Genomic DNA, 22,074 nt, shown 5'->3' on the forward strand with positions numbered 1-22,074 from the left:
AAAATCCTATTTGTACAAAAATTAAAATAATTAAAATGGAGATATCAATTTTATGACTTCACCATACCATTTATATGCCCATGTTAACATGGGCTAGTGTCGGCTCATATACCCATATACTTAACACCTTGTATACAATAAAATATCTACATCTATAATTTAGACAAAAATAGAATACTAGCACAGCCATTGCTACTACAACTAAAGTTCAGTAACATTGGGCTTTGTCATACTGACGACAGCGGCGCATCAAGCCATACATTGTGGCACCTTATGTGGGTACAATAGATGCTATTTTTCAACAAAAATATATAGCCTGATGTGCTATCGATAGTACAATTGTAACGAATATACCATAAAGTATTAATTCAAAAGTAAGCGATGGCTTCGATCAGAAATGCGTAACCGATATTTTAAGAAGCTATCACGCTTAGGCATACGTGCTATACTTTCAAATTTTAACCAGCCGGGCTAGGTTGCGCGCCGTGATAAAATCTTATAGATGATTTTAGACGACAAATGTATTGGCTTATCGCGTAAAATCGATAAAATTGTGTGATAAACGCTTATCGTCGCGCGGATCCTAGGTCTACTGGTGACAATAACAGTCTAACCCTACCTTGCATCAAATTATATTAACTATAGCAAACGTCAAGTCTGTCACTTGTCTAAAACACCAGTTATAGTTAAAGTTAAGGTGACCCAACTCAGCTTAAGAATTTTAGGCTTGTTCCCATACTATGAAACAGACTTTTTTTAGTTAGTGGGATAATAAAACATCAAGTTTTAAATTGCAAACTGCATAACATGCTACATTTCATAAAGGTGATTATTATGCTTTTCATAATAATACTTTGAGTGCCTACACAAGTGCTTTCGGAAAATAGGATCATAATATGGGAACAAGCCGAATTGCATTATTTACACTAATTTTGACGTGTTACTTATAAGTACAAAATTCGATTACGCAAATTTATTAGCTATCAATTAGCGCCACTTGCACGTTTTTAAATCAAGTTTAAAACATCATTATAATGTTACTATCTCTATTGTTTTCAAACAGGTTGACAGAGACAAAATAAAGTTTTAAACAATCTTTAATTTCATTAAATTAAATGTGCTAGTGGCCTTAAAATCCAAGTACTAAAATATCGGCAATTTTAGTAAAGTCTGTGCACTATCGCTACAATTTACATCAGGTACTTGGAAGCCTACCCGATACGATTTGCCATCACTACAATAAACATACATCAGTTTTATGTATGGCAATTAAATTTCCTGGACTGGCTATACAATGTCTTGATTTAATTACACATCTCTATCTTTCTCTTTATTATAGATAACAAATGCCTTCTCCTTTGATAGAGATTGTGTCAAGAGATGGGTCCGCAATAGAAAGTGAACAAGTGTCTTTCATTATTGTTGATATTTAGTCACAATTTGACCTCAAATAGTATCTCAAATCTTTATTTATAGAGGTAGAAGCTATACACGCTTGTCTGCCTTTACTGTGTACTAGTCTCGTCTTCACAAGATATTTCATTACGAAATCGGCAAAATAATCTTCGACACTGATAACACTAAATATCTTTTATTATTTATGCAATTTTAAATTTAGAGATCCAAAACTTCACATAAATAACACGTATATTTTTATCCAACTTGGTTTTAATTTCATTAATTAATAACATTAATTTTTACAACATACAATTATATTAATTTCGGCAAAAAATACCGGGTGCCCTCTTAGACGCATAACATTTTTCATCATAATTTAGTTTGGTATAACAGTATTTGCATAAAGTTTTTTCGCATAAACTTTGATATGCATAGTTTTCTAAATGCATAATGGTTTCTTAGGCATAATAATAACTTTCTCTAATTTTTAATACCATAATTTAAATAATCATAAATGTAAAGAACATAATTTTTATATACATAAAGTTTGTTTTTAATAAAATACTATAAACATAATTTAATTATTTATAACATTTAAAGTCATAAATATTGTCTATAAGAGCAACTAACATTGAAGAGTAAATAATTATGTATTTGTGATGTTGCGAACGATCCTCCTTCCACCTTTATACTCTTTCGGCCTATAGATTTGCAAAAACTAAATTCTCTGTATCATTGTCATTTTTGTTCTTAATTTTTGACCTGTTTCTTAGAAAACTTAAGCTCGTGAAAATACATTCTGTTTGATCTCGAATCCCTCTTATCTATTATAACGCACATATTATACAGTCCACATTTCTTTTACAACATTAAGCTTGCCTGGTCTGAAATTATGTTGATCCCGACTGGCCGTGGTCTCTTCCACGTGGTACTAGTCTGCCCTATACTAGAGTGTAATTTAAAAGCCGGAGGCGCGGAGGGAGTGCGGTCCTCGCTCGCTGTAACATATATCCGAAGCTGCGGAAGCGAGCATGGCATGTCGGGTATATGTTACGCCAGAGCGGAAGGACCGCACTTCCCGCAGCGCCGGAGATAAGGCAATCCTAATGCTTGCTTGCATGCTTGCTTGCTTGCATGCATGCTTCCTTGCTGCTTGCTTGCATGCTTGCTTGCTGCTTGCTTGCATGCTTGCGTGCTTGCTGCTTGATTGCATGCTTGCTGCTTGCTTGCATGCTTGCTTGCTGCTTGCTTGCTGCTTGCTTGCAGGCTTGCTTGTTTGCATCCTTGCTTGCATGCATGCTTACATGCTTCCTTGCAGCTTGCTTGCATGCTTGCTGTTTGATTGCATGCTTGCTGCTTGCTTGCATGCTTGTTTGCATGCTTGCTTGTCTATTTATATTTGTTAACTTATAACATTTTTATATTTCATATTTGTTAAAATTATGGTATTTTGTATATTATGAATGATAATATTTATGGCATTGGTTTAGATGCCAATAAATGTTATGCCTAGAAATCGTTATTAAAAAAACAAGTATACAGAAAAAATATATACTAAAATATTATTATAATAAAAGTGGTTATGGCAAAAAAAAATATGCCTAATGATTTATTCTGTATGAACGTTATGCGAAATGATGAGTATGCCAAAAAACTTTATGCACTCTTAAATTATGACAATATTTTTTATGCAACCGAATATGGACCCAAAAATACCTACCTGTATTGGTCCATAGAAAATAAGCGTCTGTATTACATTTTATTCAAGGGGGATTTTAAAACAATTCCAATAAATTACAATATACAGCCAGTCCAGCATATTACTGCCTAAGTGTCAACGTCCCAAACGCGGTTCTGGTTAATGGCGTCAACTAATACCCTACCCTACTAACCATTGTCCAAAACAAATTGTAACTAACAAATGACAACCAACATATAGCCAGTCCAGCGTATTTATAGCCAGTCCAGCGTCCTCCTTCCCCTATTTGACTAATTGCGGCGGTGTGCAGATAGTGGTGGATGGTAAAAACTAATGACAACATATCCAGAGTCCCCAATAGCACTAGTTAGTTAGTAACAAGCCGGAGGTGCTTGGTAATGTTTATTAATAATTATAATTATTTTGCTATCGCGGCTGTGCGACGGGCGCTCGATAACGATAAGGATGGGTAGCTTGGGGTCATTGGACAAAATTCTACGTGCTCGCAGATCAGACTATTGCGCACTCAGCCGGCGTTGCCCCCCCCCCCCCCTTCGTCCCCTCCTGTGTCCCCCTCTACTTAACTAGTTGCGCACCCATCCTGCGGTGTGAAGGTAGTGGCGGATGGCCAGATCGAGCTCGCTGTCGGGCGCCGGCGGCCGGCGAAGCAGCACGCCCTTCATGGTCACGTATTGCGCCGGCGGCAGACTCAGCGACGAGCACAGCTGGGGACAACAGATTAATGAAATTAGAGACATATTATCAGCTTCAGCACAAGTCTAGCGCACAACTAACTCAGTGCAGGTGACTTAGGTGACGTTTCATCCAAGGAAATGTCATCCTCGGACGGATGAATTGTCTCTCTTTCAAATTGTTAGGTGTCGAATCATCTGCAAAATATGAAATTTTTAGAGCGCTTTCATATTTAGGCGAATTTAGCAGCGCGACAAACGCGCGACAGACGCGCTGCCGATAATTTAAAAAAAACGCCGCTGCCGCGCTGCTGTCGCGCTTCTAACGCCCTAATGTGAAAGCGGCCTTACCTTTGTCCTTTCCATTATTAGTATTTAATTAAATTAATCATATTTCGGATGATCTGCCACTTCTAAGCCAGGGTTTCACGGCGAATCCTATAGAGCCAGGATCTACAATTAAGCCTCCAATAAAAACCCAACTAGTGAAGATTGAATACGCCCGGATAGATAGATAGACATCTTGGTTCATCATTCTGATAGCGATGAGCTGAAGACAGGGTGAAATGCCGCGTATTGGAGCTTATTTAAAATGATAATAATGGCTCAAAATAGAATCCAAACAGTCACAGAAGTGGTAACGGACGAGATAAACATTTCCGCTGTATAAGCAAAATCAACCTACGAATAAAAATCGCTAAACCAATCAATTGAACATTTAAGTATTATGCTATCCGTGGCGCTATTGCGTCAGCGACACAAGGTCGCGTCCGCAATAATTCACAGCATTGCAAATACTTCACGACTCCGCGAAAAACACTGCCCATTTAGCACAAATACGGATGTTATTTGTAGTTTGTACAAGCAATTTACTATCGATAAATAATTATTTTTTTCTCACATGAATAGTCTGCGAATATTATTTAAAAAAATGACTTCCAAATAAAATAAAAAGAAATGCTATTTTGTTGGCAAACGCCTCCACTTTTACTCTAAACTAGCGGCCGCCCGCGACTTCGTACGCGTGGATCCCGTTTTACCCCCTTTTCCCGAATTTTCTTTGCTATAAACCTCACGGAGCCCGAGACCTTTCCAACGAATGCAAAACCGTGGAAATCGGTTCGTGCGTTCTGTAGTTATAGCGTCAGGGAGGAAAACCCGACTTCTAAATATATAAAAGGAGAAACTGACTGACTGACTGACATATCAACGCACAGCCTAAACGGCTAAACGTAGGCACTTGAAATTTGGAAGGGACGTAGTTTAGGTACCGTAGAGGTGCACTAAGAAAGGAATTCCCGAAATTACCACGGGAACGGGAATTAGCGGAAAAATCCTTTTGTATGAAAAATCTAAACCGCTTAAGTTAGATGCTTGAAATTTGGTGTGCAGGTACCTTAGTAAATTTAAAGCTTAGGTACAACAGGATATCGTAAAATTCCCACGGGAACGGGAGTTACCGGGAAAAAACATATGTATGAAAAAATATAAACTGCGTAAGATAGACGCTTGAAATTTGGCATGCAGGTACCTTAGTAAATTTAAAGCTTCGGTACAACAGGATATCGTAAAATTCCCACGGGAACGGGAGTTAGCGGGAAAAAACATATGTATGAAAAAATCTAAACTGCGTAAGATAGATGCTTGAAATTTGGCATGCAGGTACCTTAGTAAACTTAAAGCTTAGTTACAACAGGATATTGCAAAATTCCTACGGGAACGGGAGTTAACCGCTAAAGAAAGATGAAGGGGGTAAAACGGGATCCACGCGTACGAAGTCGCGGGCGGCCGCTAACTATCTATATAATATCTATCTATACAGGGTGGAAACGATAAGTGATCTCACTCGATTATTTCTAAACTATGCAAGATATCGAAAAACTGGTTACTGATCCTGAAAGTGCTTCACGAGCTCTATCCAACGGTACCAATATTAGGTTACAAAATAAACTGGATCTATCCGAAAATTCAATGTTTCCGGCCTCCATACATTTAATAAAACCACTTAATATTAAAAACTATACAAGCTATCCAAAAACTGGTTACTGATCCTGAAAGTGTTTTACGAGCTCTATCCAACGGTACCAACAATAAGTTTCAAAATAAACTGGATCTATCCGAAAATTCAGTGTTTCCAACTTCCATACATTTAGTACTGCCACAGTCATGGCACTCATGTCTTGGTAATATTATAGCAAGTAGAGCCTAGAACCAACGTTTTCCATCAATAATTTTAAATAAGAATCCAATTTACGAGTTCATTTTAAGTGTTTATTATTTAATAAAAATATACACTTTTCATATTGTGTGGCTGGCATAGTACATTTAGTATGGAAGCTGAAAACATTGAATTTTCGGGTAGATCCAGTTAATTCGGTAACCTATTAATGGTACCGTTAGAAAGAGCTCGTAAAGCTCTTTCAGGATCAATAACCAGTTTTTCGATATCTTGTGTAGTTTAGAAATAATCGAGTGAGATCACTTATCGTTTCCACCCTGTATAAATAAAAATGAATTGATGTTCGTTAGTCTGATTATAACTCGAGAACGACTGGGCCGATTGAGCTGATTTTGGTTTTAAAATGTTTGTCGTAGTCCAGGTCTAAACGATGAGTAAATACGCGCGCGATATTGTTTTTCTGTGACAGACAAAATTCCACGCGGGCGAAGCCGCGGGCGGAAAGCTAGTATTTTTATATAGTAGATTAAATTTTTAAATAAAAGACGTTTTAGCATACTGCAAGATTTTGTTATACAGGGTTGTAATACGTTTTGATTGGATCGATACGATAGCCACTTTTTGCACAGTTAAGCTGATTGGAAGCATCCACATACGGTACTAGCGTCCCGTGTGCCCCGGGCTGCGGGACTCGCGACCCTAGTTCCTACGCCACAAGGAGTGTTGTCGCTCACCTGCGCCTCGTTACTGGTCAGCAGATGCCTCGAGCACGCGCCGCTGCATGAGCTCTTTCTGGAGCATCCACATGCGGTACTTGCGTCACAGAATAATAATAAGTACTACGTACAGAAGTTTTACTTCGCGAAGGTATTTAAAAAAATGTATGCTCAATGCCATTAACAATATGGTGTAATTTAGCCTGTCTCAAGAGTCAAGCACCATTTTGTTGACAAACGTCAGTGATCGACACTGCGCCGAAGCTATAGGGCTGACTTCGGTAAAATGATGTGACTGACTGTAGGTGGGCCATCGTGCGTGTTTTGTTTTCGATGTAAACTCGCGGAGATGAACAGGTCCGCTTGCGTCCCGTGTGCCCCGGGCTGCGGGACTCGCGACCCTAGTTCCTACGCCACAAGGAGTGTTGTCGCTCACCTGCGCCTCGTTACTGGTCAGCAGATGCCTCGAGCACGCGCCGCTGCATGAGCTCTTTCTGGAGCATCCACATGCGGTACTTGCGTCCCGTGTGCCCGGGCTACGGGACTCGCGACCCTAGTTCCTACGCCACAAGGAGTGTTGTCGCTCACCTGCGCCTCGTTACTGGTCAGCAGATGCCTCGAGCACGCGCCGCTGCATGAGCTCTTTCTGGAGCATCCACATGCGGTACTTGCGTCCCGTGTGCACCTTGGGCTGGTGGAACTTGAGCCGCTTTCGCCTTCTCTGTTTGGGAAAATAAATAATAGTTAAAATTTAGCACTGAACAGCAAAAACATATACAGGGTGGAAACGTTAAGTGATCTCACTCGATTATTTCTAAACTATACAAGATATTGAAAAACTGGTTACTGATCCTGAAAGTGCTTCATGAGCTCTTTCAAACGGAACCAATAATAGGTTACAGAATAAACTGGATCTATTTGAAAATTCAATGTTTCCAGCTTCCATACTAAATGTATACTTACTTTAATTTTCATTTTTTGGAACCTCATAACTTCTGAACGGGCTACTTTGGGCGCGCGCTGTTAGTGCAGGATTATAGTCAACAAGCCATAGAACAAGGCTCAAGTAGTTTCAAAGCAAAATCGGTTAAGGCTTAGTCGAAATCGACCACTTTATGTTTCATTCCATACAACGAAAATGGAAAATATTTTTTTCCAGCCAATCTATTGGTTTTAGAGAAAAACGTTCATAATATTTATTCATCAGAATAACATACCCTATCGACAGGTATTTTTTTTAAACAGAAATTGTGAAAAAAAATCGCTGATTTAATTCCTTTTAAGTTTATTAAAATGTGTTTTTAGCAGTAATTTAAGGTTAATTTACATTATTAACGTATAAAATCTTTATATTTTTGTTAATTCTTTAAAGATATTCCAAAAAAAAGTCACTTTTACTTACTTTTTTTTAATTTTTCAGAACCTCATAACTTGTGAACGGGCAACTTTGGATGCGCGCTGATAGCGTAGGATTACAGTCAACAAGCCATAGAACAAGGCTCAAGTAGTTTCAAAGCAAGATCTGTCAAGGCTTAGTCGAAATCGACCACTTTATGTTTCATTCCATACAACGAAAATGGAAAATATTTTTTTCCAGTCAAACTATTGGTTTTAGAAAAAAACTTGTGCAGCATTTATTCATCAGAATAACGTAACCTATCGATAGGTATTTTTTTCAAATAGAAATTGTGAAAAAAATCGCTATGTCCATAAATCGCAATTTCGCTCCATAGTGCAGCGTCCTGACGGGCGCGCGCGTGACACTCGACTGATATAATACCCGCCGGCGGGGCGCTTCGCTGTAGGTAATTATCGGATGTACCGCACGGAGTGAGCCAGGCCTGGTAGTACTAAATGTATGGAAGAAGGAAACATTGAATTTTTTGATAGATCCAGTTTATTCTGTAACCTATTATTAATACCATTGGATAGAGCTTGTGAAGCACTTTTAGAATCAGTAATCAGTTTTATGATATCATGTGTAGTTTTTTAAATAATGTGACTTTACCAAATGTATGGAAGCTGGAAACATTAAATTTTCGGATAGATCCAGTTTATTCTGTAACCTATTATTGGTTCCGTTTGAAAGAGCTCATGAAGCACTTTCAGGATCAGTAACTAGTTTTTTGATATCTTGTATAGTTTAGAAATAATCGAGTGATATCACTTATCGTTTCCACCCTGTATATTTGTATACTTATTACAGTAGACAATTTATGAGAAAACTTCTCCGCTACAGTAAATTTTCTAATTTTATATTACAAGCTGAGCGTCACTGAGAAATTGCTCTTTTAGTGGCACAAGAGCAACAGATGATACCAGTGGTGAAGAAAAGCGTTATGAATTTCATTTCCGAAAAAAAAAGGTTGCCAGCCTACACCTTACACCCTATATGATATTGGCTACATACAATGAAATATCTAAGAGTTCATCTTCAACTAACCTTTTTCTTTGCTGCTGCGTCGTGCTGTTCTGTTCTTTTGCTTGGATGCTGTCCAGGCACCCACTGCTGCCCTGGCGAATACAATCGTTATACGGGATCAAAGGAGACACCACGTGACATCCAACTAACTACGACATCTACTGGACACGACATAACCTACGTGAAGGATTTTGATCCTTAGAATGTATGTCATAAAGCACATAATAAAATATAATTCGTACTGGCCAGTTTTAAATTGTATACGGCCGTAAAACAAAAATTGACAAAAAAGGAATCAACTAAAATGCTAATTTCTAATATTAAATTGCATTCATCTATTCAAATAGGGACAACACTAGAAGTTGAGGCATTCGCAGAGTAAGCACAAATGTATGAAGCATGAACTGTATGAAGCCATGCATAATGCTCACCAATAATGATAAAAAACATGTAAAATATTTGTATAAAAAAAATTAACTTTGGTGAATACAAATTGTAGGTAAAAGAAATAATGTTAAATAAGTGTAGGATGAATGGAACCATAAACAATAATAAGAAAAATCATAAATAAAACAACATAAAAACAAAATTACCATGTTATGAAGCACTGCACACACGACATTAAATACACATAAAACAAGTTCGCGTGATTTTAACAACAAAATGACGTTTCATTATTGCATAGGTACTTAATTATCAGACTCATTATTGTAATTAATTACGCCTTGTATAAAAGGTTCATTATTGTAACAAATATTTGTTTATGGGTCAAGCAAATTTCTACATTCTTATTGTTGTGATTCATCACTCACCCCAATAGGTCATACATAGGCTTTTGGACAATGATAAAATTAGACTCGTCGACTCGTCGTATTATAAATGTATTTAAACCTGCTACAGACTACTGCACACAATGACTTCTTCAGTCTTTTTCTAAACATAACCGTCCATACTTTATTTCTGATCTTTTCTGATGTGATGTCAAAGATATCTACAGCACGATAATGATAAAAAAGATTGTGTCATTCTCATCAAATACAGTGAAAAAATGTACTGGCAAACACTAGTTAACGAAATCTAGGAGTAACAAAGGACCCATAAACAAATACGTATGTATTATCATCGAATCCCGCCGCCGACTATTGTGGTGAGTCCACTCGTGACACACAAGCATTTAGCTTAGTACGAGGGGCTAACGCGACTATGTAAAACAATTACTAATATTCTTTAAAAAAAAGTCATCCTACTAATATTATAAATGGGAAAGTTTGTATGGATATCTGGATGGATGGATATGTCAACATGTTTGTTACTCTTTCACGCAAAAACTACTGAACGGATTTCGACGAAACTTTACAGTATTATTGTTTATAACCCAGAATAACATTATTATAGGTTATAATTTATGACGATATGTGACAAACCTTTCAATAAATAAATAAAACGTGAAAAATAGTTGCAATAAAACGCCATCTTTCAACATTGCTTTTGACGTTCGTAAATATTCATGCGGACGACGAAGCCGTGCCACGCCATCTATCAAGCGCTGTTCAAACTACTGCTTTTGACGTTCGTAAATAATATTGAAATTTTATTAACCCGGCGAGGATGTGGAGGGGTCAATTTGACCCCGTGCTTCATATTTTTGTGTACAGTTATTTATCCCTTAGCCGTGTGCTGTTGAACGTCTCAGTAGCTGGAGTAATTGGACTCTGCTCCCCTTTGCACGCCACTAGTGAGTCAACCGTCGCTGGTCAAAGAAAATAAACGTATGCAAACGTAAAAATGACGAAATTTTGCCAAAATCACATTGCTCTATTTTGTTAAGAATGAGCTAATTTGTACCTTAGAAGACTAATTATGAATAACTAATGATATAAGATATTGATTACCAGAAAATACTAATTAATATTATGAAATATGATGAAATTGCTTTTTTGTTACAAGATAACGCAATATTCACTATTTTTTAGACTTTTAGAATAGCTTTATTATTTAAACATGTTTAAGGCTATTGGTGAATATTTCAATTTAAATCCATTAACTACTAACTATTACTTAAGTTTCTTGATAAATATTTTTTTAATTACCGCTTAGTAGGGAAAAATCTACAAATCAAATACAGGGTCATAAAGACCCTCCACATCCCCGACTTATACATTTTGTACCACATCCTCGCCGGGTTAAATAAAGAAATATGTATTTGAATCACAGTGTACCATTGGTTAAAACGAGGTCTACGCGTACGAAGTCGCGGGCGGCCGCTAGTAAACAATAAGGTCGTGTGTGCAGCGAGCGAATGCAAAAGCGTGTTACCGCGGGCCTGTATGGGGTTCTCACGTGCAGTTGCGCCGGGGCATGCGGATGCTTCCTGTGGGCCGCGTGTTGCTCATAGTGTGCGCACTCCTCTAGCCGCGTGACGCCCGCCAGCCGGTAACGGTGCAGTTCAGCTAGGCGCACGCGCAATTCGCGTTCCCGCCATAGCCCGCCTACGACCGCGGCTTGCTCGGACCGCCCGTAGAATTGGGCCGACCAGCGGAGGCGCTCGGTGAATTCCCTGTTTAGATTAGATGGGATATCATTAGAGATCACAAGAAACAAATCTATTATCGCATTTCGATATCATAGGGCTCGCGCTATAGCCCGCCCTCTACGGCTATTTGTACCGAGCCGCGGCCGTAGAATTGGGCCGACCAGCGGAGGCGCTCGGTGAATTCCCTGTTTTAGATTTTTTTATTAGCGTTGGACATTATAAGGATCAACTAGCCTTCTTAAATCACAAATAAAATAATTCACAGTGGGGCAGTGACACAAAATGTTATCTATGTTGATCATGAAACAAAAATAAGTTTTCTAATTAGAGTAAAAAAAAATCTATGTGAACTGCATTATTGAGTATAAAATAAAGTTATGTAAATAAGGTGAATAAATCATACCAAATTAGGATGAGTAATTAAAGTCAACTAAGCTATGACTATGAAAGTTTTAAAGCGATTTAAGGTAATATCATTTGTCTATGAGGGCTGTAATTTAATGAAAATGTTATACTTACTTTTTCTCTTTGGCGAGTTTACCAAGTGTCTTTTGTTTGTTTCTTTGATTATTGAAAAATACAGAAACAAGTTGGAAGTCTCGTACAAGTCTTTTTCTTCTTGTCCTCTCCCGTAATCGGCGAATGTAAATGTCTACTTGGGATAATTTTAATGCTGAAAATACCAAAATATACTTTAGGTTGCATGGAATCTGCAAACTTGAGCTAAAAATGTTCCCAAAGCAGTTAAATTGTTTGGTTTTAGATCCTATCCAGGACTACTTACCAACATCTAACTCATCATCTTCAGAGTTAAGAGAAAGTGTAGATACTAACTGCTCTGCCTCATGATCATGTTCCTGAAAACAGGTCTTCATTGAAACAGTAGAAATAGCAGACACTATTGGTAACTAGACATATTAATAAACTATTCTGCAATAGACACAGTAAGTTTCATTATTTTGGCCTTTAAATAATAGTTACCCGTTCAAAATCATCTCTGTTGGGCATATATCCAAGTTGTGCCGCCTCGTCTGATGTGACAGCAAGGTGAGGTAGTCTGGACACTGCGTTTGGTCCAAGAGGGCCATCGTCTTTATCAGCGCAGTGCAAAGATGGTCGGGATGTGCTCTCAACATTGCCCCAAGTTGCTCGTCCAATACTGCCTTCCAGGTATCTTGTGATATATTCATCTTTTGCCTCTGTTATTCACAAATAAATAGTTCATTAACAATAGTACTTATTTTTAGATATAAGATACACATTAAATTCTTTTATGATTTTTACCTTCTGGTGTCCGTGTTTCAATGTGTTTAGCTATATCTTCCCAATTACCGAAACCAAATTGTTCTATAGCATCCAATAATCTTACTTCTTCGTTAGCAGACCAATTACTACGCCCCAAAAATATTCCAAACGCTCCTGAGTCCTAAAAGGAATAATTTTAGTGTAATGTGTGTCTACTAAAAATGTAGCAAATACAGTCAAAACTTAATAATTTGTTTACCATATACTGATAGGAATGGTCATTTTTATGTGATCCTATTTCAGCACCCAACGAAAAACACTGAAAAAAATTAAATTTATTATTTTCTATGCACCGTTTCAAAATTTTGCGCCAAAATCATAAACAAAAATGGCATTCAGGCACTTACCTGCAAACAAATATCAAAGTCAATACACTCGGCACATCTCACGCGAATCCCATTTATTTCTTCTTGGCAATATGTACAATTATATTTAGCGTATAAATCTGAAAACGACATGATTACACTAACGCTGAAACAATAAATAATTTCGATCGTTGGCAAATGTCGAATAGACGCAAATTTACACAGCCGCGGCCATTTTTTCATAGACAACCAAAAACCAGAGACAAGACAATTCTAAACTATGATGGCGGACATGGCGGTAGTAAAGTAAAGGACCCTGCACACTGCTTTTAACGCCAAACTGTCTATGATCGATACGATGATGATACGATGTCCAATTTTTTATTCCGTAATCCGAACATCACTATTTCTTGAATTCATTTTTTATCTGTGGCGTGGAAATAAACGTCAAATTTTACTGTGTGTGTTGCACAGATAAGGATAGATGCAGCATGTGTCAAAATTTGTATGAAGCCGAGCGTGCCACTTTTTAAACGTCATTAGTGTCATTTTAGCGAATTTTAGTGATTGCCGCAACGTAAAAGTAATCGTATCATCGTACTGCATTCGCAAAGTCATCGAATGATATCGTGTGACTCGATTCAAAAATTAATTAATTCCGATAAAACTGATATTTTGTTAAATTTATAGCTAGTCTGACTGTGGATTAAAATAATTATGTAGCGGTAGACGTTATTCTACAATTCTACATTATTAATTTGCAAATAATATTTTTGTTGTGCCTAATGTTTATGAAAGTAATTATCGTTATTCCATTATGTTAAATAGTACTACTAGTAATTCATACTTAATTCCATACTTTTAAATATCCTAGTAAGTAAATGACCTACTTTCTTAAAATAAAGACTATTTTACTCAAGCTTTTTATTTTTAATAAATGTAAAAATGCGTAGTTTTGCCAATACGTTTTTTTTTTCATAAAGCTAAGTCAGGTACCTAGTTTTGAAGATATTTCTAAACGACAAAATCTCGGGCGTCGTATACATAGTAGTAATAGTGTATACTGCGATCACTGACCTAACTTCTTGATTTGTATATTTCGACGTTATACAGTGCACTCTGTCTTCCACGATCACTGATCTAACTTGTTTTATAATTCTTCTTCTGCTACTTTATTCTAATTAATTACATATTTGTTACTCGTTGCTGTTAATTACAATTCTCAATCCGTAAATAATTTCTTCTCTCTACCGTGTTCGTACTACTGTCCTCGTAAAATCATCGTATCCGATTGTTGTAATCGGATTACATGAACATCACTCGACCATGTATGTCCATTTGGACATATCGGAATGGCACGCTTTGACTATTTATGCTCTTTGTTGACTAGCAACTTGCTGTATCTACTCTAATCCATATCTGTGGTGTGTTGTCAAAAAAATTCGATTGTGTATTTTGGTTTTATTTTAACATCAGTCAGTGGTTTCATTAATTTTAATTTTGCAGAAATAAAACCTTCATTTATTCCCCTAAACACATACTTTTCTCAAGTTGAACTGAGATTGCACACATGCTAATGGATAAGTGATTGCTGAAAAGCATTTTGCCAGGCTTGTTCTTCGACCATGAAATCGAGCAAACGAAGACTCCAGGCGCTCACAGAAGGATCCGATGGAATGCCGAATTATCTCAAGATGGAAGACTCTGAGACGTCCATTCCGCCAGTATTCAGATCTCGACTGCACGAACTGTTTTCGCAGATAGAAAAAGAATTTGACCTTCTTTACACTGAGAATCTAAATCGTAAGTCAACTAATGATAAATAATGTAGTCACTGTTTACCTTTTAGATTTTATGGACTGTGCGTTCAGTTTTTATTAACACAAATTTTATTGTTTTAGTACAAGAGAAAATAGATATATTGAGTGAGAAGTTGGAGAGAGAGAGCTATGTAGGGGACAGACAGAACTTGGATTACATTGAATTTGAAACCAGCGGAAAGAACTCCAAAGTGAAATGTGAGTATTATTCAGATAGTTCAGATAACATTTCAAAATTTGTAACTCTTGGTAACTTTCTATGGTCATTATTATTGGTCATATTTGCCTTTCATTGTACTGCTGCCGGCCTAGCTGCTAGCTGTGATGAAATTGCTTAAGGAAACCAGAAATTATTCAATGAATTACCAATGTATAGCAAGATTATAATTTTGATATTTTTAGTGTCACAAAGCAATTCTCAAAAAGTCAAAGCGAGTCACAAGCTTCGAGTGCAAACAAGCAAAATTGTATCCAGTTTCAAAGCTCCGACATACAACTGCCAGCTTGTCAGAGAGTTCACCGGACACAAGGATGGCATATGGGACGTCTCCACTGCCCGACCAGGACAGGCGCTTATTGGAACAGCATCTGCTGGTAATTAATTACATATTTTATTGTTATTGAGCTGAATAACACTAGTTATAACACGGCCAATTAGTTATGAACAAATATTGACTAATTTCATCAAATATTGTAACTAATTGGTTGCATAATGTGTGAATATTTATATTAATTAATTGAATTACAATTTGTCAAATAGATCACACTGCCTGTGTTTGGAGTGTGGAGTGGGGAAAATGCCTCTTACAGTACACAGGCCACCAGGGGTCTGTGAATTCGATCCGTTTTCACCCATCCCGCGACATTGCCCTCACCAGCAGTGGCGACAATACTGCTCATGTCTGGCAAGCTGCTGTCAATTGGGATTTGCCGGTAATCCATTTTAAGCTTGATTATCCAAGTATTGTGTAAACTTAAGCAATCAGAAATTATGTAAATACTGCACAATAAGTAGAAAGTACAGTTAATAAGCTGCTGTATTCAGTAAGTAAATAAATACAGAATTTAAATAAACAACATTTATCTATCTGTGGTTACGTACTATTATGAACTTGATTGTAACAATAACAAATCACCTCCACTTTCTTTTCAAGCGTGGTCAATCCTCCGAAGAGGAACTCGAAGGTGGTGGTGAAGAGAGCCTGGGAGAAGGTGGCGAGAGGCCAGAGGTGCTCCGCACTCCTCTCACAGAGCTGACAGGCCACCAAGGTGTGGTGGTGGCCGCCGACTGGCTCACGGGCGGCGATCACGTCATCACTGCCTCCTGGGATCGTACGGCCAACTTGTATGACGTGGAAACTGGGGACTGCTTGCAAGTTCTTACAGGTAAATAAATTGCATAAGCATGAGCACAGACAAGTTCCAAAAACGGTCTTCTTTTTCATTTGTTCCAAAAACCAGCCTTGTCTTGCATACAAAAAAAACTTTGTTTATGGGCTTCTGTCCCTAATAAACACTTAGCATTATATTTTCTATTTTTCTTGACATTGATACCACTTTTAGGGTGATTAATTATGTTTGCGTCATAGATATAATGCTCGTCATTTCCGCCAAATGAAATCTCCATCATTGAAATAGTGACATAAAAATTAATAGTCTAATAGCCAGGATATGAGTACTGGACTGATCAATTTTGATAAAAAAATGCAACCATTACAAAAGCGACACTATAAATATTTATGAACCATCGAAATTATAGAAACAATCTTTTGCAACTTTAGCTTGACCTCATAAATGTGATGTTGTGCAAACTGTATTGGCCTTTACTGGCTGTCTGTCAGTCTCCCAATAATGCCAAGATATTGAAACTACTTTCAAATATCACAAATGCTTTATCAGTCTTTGCCTTACTATTGTTAAAGTTAGCTCGGTAGTGTAATCGGACACTTCGAGTTCACACTTTAGAACACACTAAGCCGTTTGACTCGGACAAAACCGACAACAATCGGAAGTCGGGCGAGTCTAGGCGAAACAAGGTTGGTACACTGTGAAGTGTGTGTCTACAGTGTAGGTAGACTAAACTATTTACTTCTGCCAACTTAGCAAGATATTATGTTCTGCATCAACCATTTGTGACTGAATTTCTTCAGCCCCTTCTCATCACCAGCCCATAAAATATGTCGTATACAAATAAATATTTTGTTTTTGCCCAGGCCACGACCACGAGCTGACGCACGCGTCGGCCCACCACAGCTCGCGTCTGGTGGTCACGGCGTCTCGGGACACCACGTTCCGTCTGTGGGACTTCCGCGAGCCGATACACTCTGTGTCCGTGTTCCAGGGACATACTGAGTAAGTATAGGTTACGATGGGAATGAACAGTGAATACTCAACAGTACATCAGACTATAATTGCAAAAATAGCAATTACTACAACTCCGTGCCACAGTAAAGCTTGATGTGGCGTTGTCTGTTCATAAATTAACAAGTTTTATTTTGACTGTCAAGTTTTGTTTTCGAGTTTAATGTGAATATATCTTTTGTTAAATGAATAAATGTTATCTTTTCTTACAGGAGTGTAACATCAGCAGTATTTACGCGAGAAGACAAAGTCGTGTCTGGTTCTGATGATCGATCTGTGAAGGTATGAAATTAAAATTATTTATGAAAATATTAAAATCTAGTTCAGTCTAAACCACCTATATCAGTCACTAGTTGTAACCACAGTAATGTATTTGTACACTACACAGGTATGGGACGTCCGCAACATGCGCTCAGCCCTAGCCACGATCCGTTCGGACTCGTCGGTCAACCGGGTCGGCGTGAGCAGCGGCGGGCTCATTGCCATCCCGCACGACAACCGCCAAGTCCGGCTGTTCGATCTGCAAGGCCAGAGGCTGGCCAGACTTCCGCGCTCTAGCAGACAGGTCGGTAACCGGTGGTTACAGAAATGCCTAAAGTTGTAACCTGTAGTTACAGAATAGGATATGCAAGATTTATTTATTCTCACGTTCAGTAGCATTGGCATTATCAAATTAGAGCTTTTTAGAACAAAAAAAGTACTAAAAAAAAACCCCAAATTTTTATTTATTAAATAAATTAAAATGTGTAATTAATTATAATCTTTTTGCTTCCAGGGTCACCGCCGCATGGTGACGTCGGTTTCGTGGGCCGAAGACATATCTTCAAACATTAACTTCTTCAGCTGCGGTTTCGACCGCCGCATCCTCGGCTGGTCCATCCAGCCCTCCAAGGAGAACTGAACCTTAATCCTAGCACCCAAAGGCACGTTATCGCTAGTTAACACTGTACAGGTATATTATCCTCGATTATTTAAACATTGTAGTCTCTAACGCGGATTGGAATTCAGCTTTTGACTTGTACTAAAGATACTATTTCTTGAAAGTATGGGTGATTGTGAAATCTATTTGGATCTTCTCTTGCTCAGACGCTTATGGATTGAATTACATAACAATTTATTTGTGTTGGAGTAGAAACGCATAATTATTATCATAATAACAAGAGCGTACCACCCAGAAATGTGACACGTTGGGAGCAGTATGGTACTAGGCTTTATAATACACCAGAATCTCCCATTCTTCGGAATTGATTTTGAAATATCCGTCACTCTCACTCACCTTGGGTGCAGGTATGAGTGAGAGAAACGAAAATAGTTTTCATTCGAAAAATGTTATAAGTATACTTAGTATTGTACTGCAAATCCCAGTCGCGCAATATTGTCCCCAAATAAGTATTGTGTGTTAAAAATAAACAGAAGTTTGAGAGTATGTAGATTATTATGCAAGAATATTAAATTAACGAATATCGTATTAACAACTATATTTTAATATTGCATGCAATTTCTCATTCTCATAGAAAATCTTTAGTGTCTTTAACTATATTTCTTGCAAACAATGATTAATTATTACACCTACGAATATAAAGCACAAAGGTAACAGATTGTTGTCTACTTTAAGTATATTGTTGGTTTTTAGTAGTTTATTAATGTTCTAGATTCGTTTGTTCGTCCATGATACGGTAGTATATTTAAATTACGTGGGTTGTTGGTAATGTATTCATAATTTTAAGCACCGGACCACTGGTTTCGGTTCACTAATCATTTTATTAGATGTGATTTTATCGATTAATAAACAATATAATTATAATTGTATAGCTGGTTGGTAATTGCGTGTTTTTAATTACTGTATGCCCACTCCAAGGTGATTAAATTTTATTTCATACCTTGTTTAACTCGAACAATTTTATCGTACTATTTTTAAAGTTTTACATTTTCAACTTTAATCAAGATTATGTATTGTGATCGTGAAACACTCAATTTCTTTTTACTATTTTATGGCTTATGTTGTAATTCTATTATACTGTTTAACAAAAAGAACATCTACTGTCCTAACTCTGTATCAACGTATTATTAATGTAACATATCTTTAGGAGTACCAGTGTGTTACTTAACTATGTATTAAAATCTATTGTCTAGCTAGTCAGTTCATTTCATAAGCCAAAGATAATTTCCATGCTCTTTTTAGTATTTCATGAATCTTTTTGACTGTTCATGCATACATAACTAGAATCGAAAACATCACATATCAGCTAACAGATTTTGCTATGGAAGATATGGTAATATTTATGGTATTGCTTGCTTAGCATATTTGCTGTCGAATATTAATATTTAAAACATGGTTTATTAAAATAATAAATGTAAATAGGTATTGGTTTCATTGGCTATGTTATGGTTGTGCCAAAAGATTGCTAAACATATTATGGTATGTATTAATACATGTTATTCTTATTTTAATTATGCAAAGTATTATATTGTATGTGCACAGAAAACAATTTGTTCAGAATTTTGTATAGAATATGAGGAAAATTTTGTGCACTAACTATGAATCCACCCTTTGTAGACTTTTTTCATCTTCTTATTTCTTAAACAGATTAAGAGCTCTTTAAGATTGGCGTTTTTTCAGTGTTCGTAAGCTTGTAGTATCACATCTTCTAAAATTACACAGTGTATTTCGCAAATGAAACATCACGAGACGCGTTGTGCGATCGAACTTTCAGTACGTGTGTGCCTCCTACATGTACGTAAGTACGCGAGCCACATAGAAGCCTTCGCGTGAATCAGTATTTTTTTACTATAACATATTCCTTTGGATTATTTGCACAGAAAGAACGCTAATCCGAAAGAGCCTTAAGTTCGTCCCCAGTTCTCATATGAATAAGGATTTTAGACACACTTTTTTAGGTTCTAGTCACGTATTTTGTTTTCAGATGTCTTTTTTTAGATTTTCTTGATCAAGTTTGTCCATTCCAAATGCTGTGTCATCCATATCCTTAAAAGTTTTTCGGCTTATATTATTTAATCATAGCAAAGTTTACACAATAATTGAGTAAATTGTTTTATTTAAATTGTATAATATCAAAGATCTATAGATACTTATTTTACTATAAAATTATCATATTACTAGTATTGTGGTGTCCGTATCCATGTAGTGTAATAAACATGTTTAATAAATATCTATGCATATATTTATGTATAACTGTATAATAAGTGATGAATGATAATAATTATAATGGAACTATCACTCGTTGAATACCTTCTAAAATGATCTGAATATTTTTGTTATGCCGATTATGGTATGAAATATATGAATGGTAAAAAATATTATGGCTTTATTCTTTGAAACCTTTAAGTACCTACGTAACCTTTTAAATTATTTGATTAATTATGTAGGCTCGCAATAGCAGTAATTACAAATAGCGGTTGTTCCGCCCCTGCTGTGTTATTTACAACATTACACATAGGGGAATAATGTTACATCTCATGATCTCACAGATATTTTACACACAAAAATAATGTAACTAATATCTCTACAAGTACCTAAAATCTGTTACAAACTAACGCCATCTACACTCAACATCAAATAAACCGCACCTTCCGCGACGCGAACTTTAAAGATTTTCTTCTGACACAATCATGGTGCCCCAACAATATTGGTGTTATTTGAAAGCCCAATAAATATCCTTAAAGAAAAACACATTTAATCTAAATAAATGATTAACATATCCATAAATGGGATTTGAAAAAAGACCTCACTTTGGGCTCACCTCTGGGATCAGTTAGACCAATTTTTATGGTTATAAAACCAAATAATGATCTCACGTGTCCTGTTTAACAGATGGATAGCGAAGCGATTAATCCCAACTTAACAGTTTTATAGCCATAAAAGCTGGCTCAAGCGTAACTACCTATTTTTTGAAGAAGTGGCTCTGGATCCTTCTAAAGACACATTTTTGGGGTAAAAACCTTTCCTTTAATGAAATGAAGTTTAGAACTAGGCTTTTAAATGGTGCCAATATTGGTGGGAAGTGGGGATGCATACGTTTGAAAGTGCTTGTCGCGAGAGGTGCGATTTATTTGATGTCGAGTGTAGTTAGTAGTAACTGGTAGTTACATAATTTTTCTAGCTATATTAGGGTTCCGTACAGTGGCGGCGTAGTATGAGTTGACACCGTAGATATTGACACCCGAGGCGGGGGACTAAGTAACGCACCCCAGAATGGTTGGTGCCCCCCAGGATTTTGGCGTAACCGATTCGAAGATGAAAGATAAATAATGAGGGCTATCGTTTTTATACTTAACAGTTGGCACCCCTGGCGATTGACAGGACCTTACTCTACAGTGGCGCCATCTTGATGAGTGCAAATGCGATAGTCCTCCTATCACTTTAGCGCTCACCAGTTGGTGCCACTGTTAAGTGGGGGCTTCGGCACAGCTCCGGGCTCCCATACAGCAAACCTGACTTTTTTGCTCGAAAATATTATCTTTAGGTACAGAATAGTAAATTTTTTAATAATGTATCGTACGGAACCCTTGGTGAGTGAGTCCGGCTCGCGCTTGTATTTAATTTTTGTATTCTTTTTTAATTAAAAAATGTGTTTTGATATTTTTACTCCCACATCCACATTATTTACGCGATTATTAAGGTCG

General features: G+C 37.0%; 2 protein-coding genes across 3 annotated transcripts; one reads left to right on the top strand and one right to left on the bottom strand.

The window, feature by feature from the left end:
- Window positions 1-7,272: 7,272 nt before the first annotated feature.
- LOC135080628 (transcriptional adapter 2B) lies at window positions 7,273-13,483 on the bottom strand. 2 transcript variants are annotated; one of them, XM_063975315.1, is made up of 9 exons: window positions 13,292-13,483; window positions 13,144-13,203; window positions 12,924-13,065; window positions 12,621-12,838; window positions 12,424-12,496; window positions 12,159-12,312; window positions 11,447-11,663; window positions 9,128-9,193; window positions 7,273-7,405 (listed from the first exon to the last, which is right to left on the bottom strand). In XM_063975315.1, the coding sequence occupies exons 1-9, from the start codon at window positions 13,400-13,402 to the stop codon at window positions 7,283-7,285; spliced, it is 1,164 nt and encodes a 387-aa protein (XP_063831385.1). In that variant the 5' UTR covers window positions 13,403-13,483; the 3' UTR covers window positions 7,273-7,282. The 2 variants fall into 2 exon arrangements, with proteins under 2 accessions (XP_063831385.1, XP_063831384.1); XM_063975314.1 differs by having other exon boundaries at window positions 11,423-11,663.
- Window positions 13,484-14,674: 1,191 nt separating this feature from the next.
- Window positions 14,675-20,748, top strand: LOC135080619 (WD repeat-containing protein 37). The gene is made up of 9 exons (XM_063975301.1): window positions 14,675-15,052; window positions 15,151-15,267; window positions 15,472-15,663; window positions 15,830-16,002; window positions 16,224-16,455; window positions 17,283-17,421; window positions 17,643-17,712; window positions 17,819-17,995; window positions 18,206-20,748. The coding sequence occupies exons 1-9, from the start codon at window positions 14,875-14,877 to the stop codon at window positions 18,329-18,331; spliced, it is 1,404 nt and encodes a 467-aa protein (XP_063831371.1). The 5' UTR covers window positions 14,675-14,874; the 3' UTR covers window positions 18,332-20,748.
- The last annotated feature ends 1,326 nt before the right edge of the window (window positions 20,749-22,074 follow it).

This window comes from Ostrinia nubilalis, chromosome 18 (genome assembly GCF_963855985.1).
Source record: "Ostrinia nubilalis chromosome 18, ilOstNubi1.1, whole genome shotgun sequence".
Lineage (NCBI taxonomy): Eukaryota > Metazoa > Arthropoda > Insecta > Lepidoptera > Crambidae > Ostrinia > Ostrinia nubilalis.

Excerpts from the sequence above, each read along its gene's own strand:
- LOC135080619 (XM_063975301.1), top strand. The coding sequence starts at position 14,875 with ATGAAATCGAGCAAACGAAGACTCCAGGCGCTCACAGAAGGATCCGAT. Across the intron at positions 17,422-17,642 it reads GTGTTCCAGGGACATACTGA|GAGTGTAACATCAGCAGTAT; the intron begins GTAAGTATAGGT and ends CTTTTCTTACAG. Across the intron at positions 17,996-18,205 it reads TTCCGCGCTCTAGCAGACAG|GGTCACCGCCGCATGGTGAC; the intron begins GTCGGTAACCGG and ends TTTTGCTTCCAG.
- LOC135080628 (XM_063975314.1), bottom strand. The coding sequence starts at position 13,402 with ATGTCGTTTTCAGATTTATACGCTAAATATAATTGTACATATTGCCAA. Across the intron at positions 11,664-12,158 it reads AAACTCGCCAAAGAGAAAAA|GGAATTCACCGAGCGCCTCC; the intron begins GTAAGTATAACA and ends TAATCTAAACAG. Across the intron at positions 7,406-9,127 it reads ACGCAGCAGCAAAGAAAAAG|AGAAGGCGAAAGCGGCTCAA; the intron begins GTTAGTTGAAGA and ends TTTCCCAAACAG.